At 34.6% G+C, this 6,769-nt stretch overlaps 1 protein-coding gene across 1 annotated transcript; it reads left to right on the plus strand.

Moving 5' to 3' along the window:
- Window positions 1-2,077: 2,077 nt before the first annotated feature.
- On the plus strand, window positions 2,078-6,651 carry LOC113520280 (tol-Pal system protein TolA-like). Its single transcript, XM_026905556.3, has 3 exons — window positions 2,078-2,473; window positions 3,788-3,991; window positions 6,046-6,651. Exons 1-3 carry the CDS (start codon window positions 2,225-2,227, stop codon window positions 6,340-6,342), a joined length of 750 nt encoding a protein of 249 aa, XP_026761357.2. The 5' UTR covers window positions 2,078-2,224; the 3' UTR covers window positions 6,343-6,651.
- Window positions 6,652-6,769: the final 118 nt, after the last annotated feature.

Raw genomic sequence — 6,769 nt, forward strand, 5'->3', positions numbered from 1 at the left:
ATGCGTTGCCATTCCTGAGGACTCAGGTGTTATTCTTCTGTACCCAGTAAATTCACGTCATATCCCACCGTTCAAACTGAAACACAGCCGTGCAAACACAACTGCTTTACGGTTAAAACACGAATGGGACAGAGGTAGCCAAGCAATCGACTTTTGTACAAAGTCTCCCTCTGGTAATTAAAACTAACTTTAAATCTTTCTCAGAGTTCAGTTTAAATTAGTTCAACTATTTAAACATAAAAACCTGTACTATATTTCATAATTTTTTAATGAATCGCAAACAGCCAGTTTCAATTCATAATTTGAAAGCATTGTAAACATTTGGTTGATAAGCGAGTCGTACTGTGTCTGACCTATTCACGTAGGAATTTAAGAAAAAAAAATATCACAATAAATAAAAATAACAATCAAGCACATTTATAAATAATTTATATGGACGACATAATAAACATATCGAGTACAAACAGTTCAATCTAGCTCCCAGATCTTTTAGCACAGCACGGACTCTTGCAAGCTTTTAAGTTTGAATCTTTTTTACTAGTTGTCTCTCCTGCGCCTTTACCAAATGGCCAATAGCTGTCTAATACGATAGGAGCGCAGGAGACGCACCCGGCAGCGATTAATGCTGTCATACAAGTCATACAGATGATCATGTCGCTTGATCTCTATTTTTTGATACAGCTAATGAATTTGTGGACTTCCAATTGGCGATAGCAGACGGGCACGCAAGATAGGATCGTGGCAGACGCGATCAGGGCGTAGATGGAGAGGCAAATCATTTTTAATCCAACGACGATAGATTGACCGCTTCGTTTCGTCTTCTTAAGGTTGGTAGATTTGCTGCTAGTTTTCCTACAATCAATATACGATTATTTTATTGATATTTCAAATGTCAATGTTTGTAATCGATGGATGGATGCATGTTTGTTACTCTTTTACGTAAAAACTATTGAAGAGTTTTGAATGGATTTTGGTACACGGATGGGTTGTATCCTAACTTGGCATATAGGATATTCTGTGTACTGATTCATGCAGAGGAAGTCGCAAGATATAATTAGTTAAGTAATGTAATGGTATATTCATTCTTTACCGGTCAACTTTTAGGATATGCAGAAATATTCAATGGTGGTTTGGGTTATGGTAAAATAATCTATATTGTTTTTTTTTATATGGTGACAAAATGAGAATACAAAATATAACCACTTTTTTTTGTATTTACAATATCTTGTCTTAGAATTTTCTTTGTTTCTGCCTACCCTAATGGGAGACAGGCGTGACAGATACGAGTATGTATGTATGTATGTATTGTCTTAGAATGTGTTTATACAGGAGAAAAATTCGGAATAAAACCATCTAGCCTAAATTGAACTTTATCTGAGTTAATCCCTTTTCAGAATGTTTCTAATACATGTAGTAATAAACAATGCTGGAAAAATTATTTATATACCAAAAAATACTTGTCATTACACACAGTATTTTAAATAAAGTAGTAAAATTAAATAGCTTTTGGACTTCATGGTTAGAGAATGAATAAGTAAATATTATTTTAAATATTTAATTTTACCTTAAAAATATTCCAGTAGAACTGTTAGATCACAAAAGATGTTTCTGCTGAAATATTCCGAGGCACTTTCTCTATGCCTCTATTTATAAAATCTTTGGAGATATTACAACATCTCTAGCACACATAATTTAATGAAATAGTAGAGATTCTGTACAAAAATTACTACATAAAATTTAATCCATTACACAATAATAGCAGATTTGACATTGGCATAATCTAAAAAAAAAAAAGAAAAATATCTTTCATTATTCTCGGCCAATAGAGTTCTTTATAAATTAAGTAATGATGGGATTAAAAAAAAAAAAACTAAAGGGAAATATTAAAATTAATAGGGATTTTATTTGATGTTTTGGAATTTAGATATCAAACATCTTAAGGTATGAAACTAATTTCTAAGTTTTGAAAGATAAGAAGAAATTAAATCCTCTGTCAATATAAATTGAAAGAAGCTATTTTTCTTAAAAATAGAACTTTTACTGTCAACTTAACAAGCCACTAGTCAAGTAGATCGTGATTTGTTTGCGTCACAAATCAAAGGAAATTCCCTATCCACCATTCTATGAATAAATATGTGATTTTTTGGGGCACATGTAGTAATTTACGAGTGCACGGGCAATTTATAGTTGCCAATATAGAGAAGTGGAACACAAAATTTTGTAAATGAGACTTGGGGTGTGTTTTTTGTTGACGATCGCGTCAGTGTGGGGCTTCCCTGAGCGGAGAGCGCCCGAGAAGCCGCAGCTATCTCAAATTGCTCACCAGGTGGAAGAGAGGAAGGAGAATAAAGCGAGAGAAGCGCCCATAGACTGCAAAGGGAAGAGCGCCACCAGTATAGCTCAGAAGGCGGCCGCAGAGGCGAAGGCTGCTCAGGCGGCGCAGAACGCGGCTGGTGCCCAAGCTGCACATATGGTGATGATTTCTGTCTAATTTCTGAAAAATAATACTAACGAATTGACGTGTGGCCCCGGCTTAGAATAGGCCACCCTTTCCTTTCCCATGGGTGTCGTAAGAGGCGAGTAAGGGAATCTAATCATCTTAAAACATCACCAAAATCTGACTTTTTTTTATACAACTTAGAATGGCAAACAAGCTGACGGCCCACCTGATGGAAAGTAGTAACCGTCGCCTATAAACATGAGCAGTACCATGGACATAACAGAGTATACTGTTTCGCCCTTGATACCCCCCATGCGTTGCCATTCCTGAGGACTCAGGTGTTATTCCTCTGTACCCAGTAAATTCACGCCATATCCCACCCTTCAAACCGAAACACAGCCATGCAAACATAACTGCTTCACGGTTGAAACACGAATGGGATAGACGCACCCAAGCAATCGACTTTTGTACAAAGTCTCCCTCTGGTAAACGGTAAAACTACGGTTGCCAACCCGCCTGCTAAGCGTGGTAACTACTGGTATAACTCTCTGTATAGGAAAGGTTTATGTTCAGCAGTGGACAGTTAATAATTTAAATAATAATAACATAAATTTATCACAGACAACCTATATTATTACATTTTCTATTACAACAGGTTAAGCTTGAAGCGCCTTATACATTTTCTTAGGCAAATGTATGTAAATAATCTTTGATTTACTGATTTCTCCATATCGTGTATAAACATACTAAATATCAATTTATTTTTTTATTTTTTAAGGTAATTATTTAATGGCTGTACATCATACAAGTAATTTATTACTGTGTACTATGAATAGTAAATATTCTAATAACGTGTGGTTTACTAATAAGGATCCCGTTCCGCACCGCCCCCTCACCACCACTCCATTGCTATTGCCACATCCTCCTACATAGTGACATTCTCTCCATTAAATTGCTATGAAATTCACTCATCAATGCTTTCAAAAATTCCACAGTCACCAACCCGCTTACCCGGGGGAAGGGATTGTTACTAATGCGGGCTACTAGTCCCATTGCTAGCGACGTACCCTGTCAGATTAACCTCCACGTGGGCACGTTGATCACGATGGGCTAACTGACCTGCCTTTTCATTCTCACTTATCATCCCTCACTGGTATCTCGCCTCGCCAGTGTACACCGTTAGTGCAAGCGGGGTTACCATTCCATTATCATCCATTAAAAAAACCGCTTACACAGCGTGATGACCTATGAGCATAAGTATATAGACTTTTACTTTTTGTACACAAGAAGATCCCATTATCAAAAAACTAAAAACTTCCACCTTTTAAACTCATCCTTTATAAACAGGTAAAAACCCAACTAGCGGAAAAAGCACTGCAAGCAGCCAAAGCAGCTGAAGCGGCTCTAGCCGGTAAACAAGCTGTAGTTGAACAACTGCAACAGGAAGTAAAAGAAGCAGAAGCTGTGGTCGCTGAGAATACAGCCGCTGTACGGCAGCAACAGTCGACTGTCAATACCGCTGTTCAGGCAGCGCAGCAAGCTACTGCACAGGTAAATATAAATAGAAAAAATGTACTTAATTATAGTGTCAATATAATATAGACTTAACCTATTTTTGCATGATTTTTTTATTGGTGAAATAAATCAAGGTGATATAATTTATGTTTAAAATTAAAGGAAAAATGGTTAACAAAATAAATTTGACAGCTATGTTTTGTTTTTTGCAATGGAAATTAAAACGGTGTCCAGACACGATCAACTTAATGTGAACTTGGTCTTTTACATAATTTTTGGGCATTCAATGTTATGATGGAAATTTCCACCATTATGCAAAGAAGAGTTAAGATTAAGGTGAATGATCTATGAGTATAAAGAAAATATTTGAAAATTTACGTGCTTAAAGTACAAAATTCAATATGTATAAGTCGCTAAATTTATTATTTGTGCAATATATGCGTTTATTTCTTGTAAATACCCAGAGACAGATTACACTGTTTACATTTTTCCAAGAGATTACAGTATATGTATGGGATTCTTTATAAAAGGCATAAAGAGGTTCTTCAAGGGTCGGCAACACACACGTAAAACTGCTTAACATTAGATAGGCCATATGCTTTCTTTTTACCTCAGGCCTCAGTGGTATAAAAAAAATATAATTGAAGATATTATGAATGTTTATTTTACTAATATAATAAAATTGTAACTAGACAATGTCTGTACATGCGAGATATTAAAGAGAAGAAAAGAAAAAAAGATTCTTAATAAAACCATTACAAGCTAAAACAGTCATTTTAAGAAATTTTGTTTGTCCGTACGTTTGTTGCTGTATCATGCAAAATCTACTGCAACAAATTGGATGCAGTTTTGACAGTTGCGTTCCTGAAGGTCTAAACTTAAAAAATAATATGTATTTTCTATCTTGATATGTCATAAAGCTAGTTAAAGCTAGAACGGAAATATTTTGCACTATGATCAAATATTGGCATTAACGCAAATTTTGTAATGGGTGAAAATGAAATAGTGACCCCGCCTGCATCACCAGTGAGGGGTGATAGGTGAGGATAACACAGGTCAGTTGGCCCATCGTGGCGAATTCAACAATTATTGACCACGATGGTTTCCAGGGAGAACCGCATGGAGGTCGACCTATAGGGTATATTACTAGCAATAGGGCTGTTAGACTTAATTACTAGCAAAAATATGTTTAACAATTTCTTTCTGATTGATATTATCAAGTATTTTTCAATTATTTAGGTTGCAGCAACTTAAATTCTAATGTTAAATTCTTTTAATTCTTTATTAATATATAATATAACATCTTCAACAATTCCTACCGGATCAGATAAGAAAGCAATGTTTTACGAAGTGTTTAAACTGCGGTTACTACCTTTTATATTTGATATTCAATTCATTTGGTAGTAATTGTTGAAGACCTAATACTTGGTCAAATGAATTCTTCGTAAGACTTTGTTTTCTCTATTTCGAAGGATCTGAACGGCGAGGAGGACTGAAGACTGGGATTCGATAACTTTCAAGGGAAGTTTAATAAAATTTACAATGATTTGTATGTCTTTATATGCGTGTATTGCTGCATTAACACTATTATCTTGTGGTCGAGTCTGTTTGAAAGCTTGCTCAGGAAAAGCCCTATCGTCTCTCTGCAAATGTGGTACAAAACGATGATCTTGTCAATTACTCGATAGAATGGTGGAAAATGTTTTGTTTTTGTATCTTTTAATAATAAACACTTTGAAGTAATTTATTATTATTATTATTTTTAAAAATAATTTGAAAACTACCTTTTGCTAATCTTGTAAGTTTAATAGAATGTATAGATTTAATAACCTTAATAGGATAACTTTGATTTAATTATGGTCTATAATAATTTAAAGAATATTTTGATTCAAATATTGGAGCTTCAATGCTGTTTACAATCAAACGAACATATTTTATTGCCATTGTTTCTCCTTAGATATACACATTAACAAATAAGAAAACAAAAAAGTAGTTCCTTTTTAAATTGTACATATTAAAAGAATCAATTAATATACTAATTAGGATTAATACATTAATAAATAAATCAATTAATATTATTATTTTCCCAGCACAGACTATTGATGCAGGCAACACAATTAGCAAGCCAAATGGAGAAATCCGCACATTGCGTACTAGAGAAGACGAAGATCGGACTGCAGGAGAAATGTCACAATTTGTCCGAAGCTAGGGCAAGGTTGGCTCACCTCCAACACAAGTTGCAATGCGCCTGCGCAGAATGCGCAGCAACAAAGCAAGCGGCACACGCCGCGTGTGAAGCCGCAAGAGCTGCATGCGGAAATGCTAGAAGGAAAAAACATGTAAGCAGTCGGAATGCTCCAATACAAAAAGAAACTAAAAATGGATGATAATGGAATTAAGATATTTACATTGTAAGCAATTGGCGTAACGTATTTCTGTTACTTATAAGTAACTATTTCAATTCAAGAAACTGCTATGTATGATGTAACTTCTCCGGTACAAGAAAAACTTTCTTAATGTTTTTCACCTTTCGATTTCTGTTAAATATTTATTCCGAGTACAGATAGTGATCTGGTAACATCATCAAAAATGTGTGGATACAGAAATAATGGACTTTTTAGACTGATATAATTTACTATAGTTTTGTAATTAACAATGTTAAGATGTCATTTGATATTTTGATAGAACTACGGTTGTTTAAGCTTCTGATAATATAGTATTAGATCATGTTATAAATATTGTTTTATTTTAAAAGTAGCTTTTACTTCCGACTGTATACGCATAGGTTTTTGGAAGTTTTATTTTCTTAGGGGT

Source organism: Galleria mellonella, unplaced genomic scaffold (assembly GCF_026898425.1).
Source record: "Galleria mellonella isolate WM207_F2 unplaced genomic scaffold, CSIRO_AGI_GalMel_v1 utg40, whole genome shotgun sequence".
In the NCBI taxonomy this organism is placed as follows: Eukaryota; Metazoa; Arthropoda; class Insecta; order Lepidoptera; family Pyralidae; genus Galleria; species Galleria mellonella.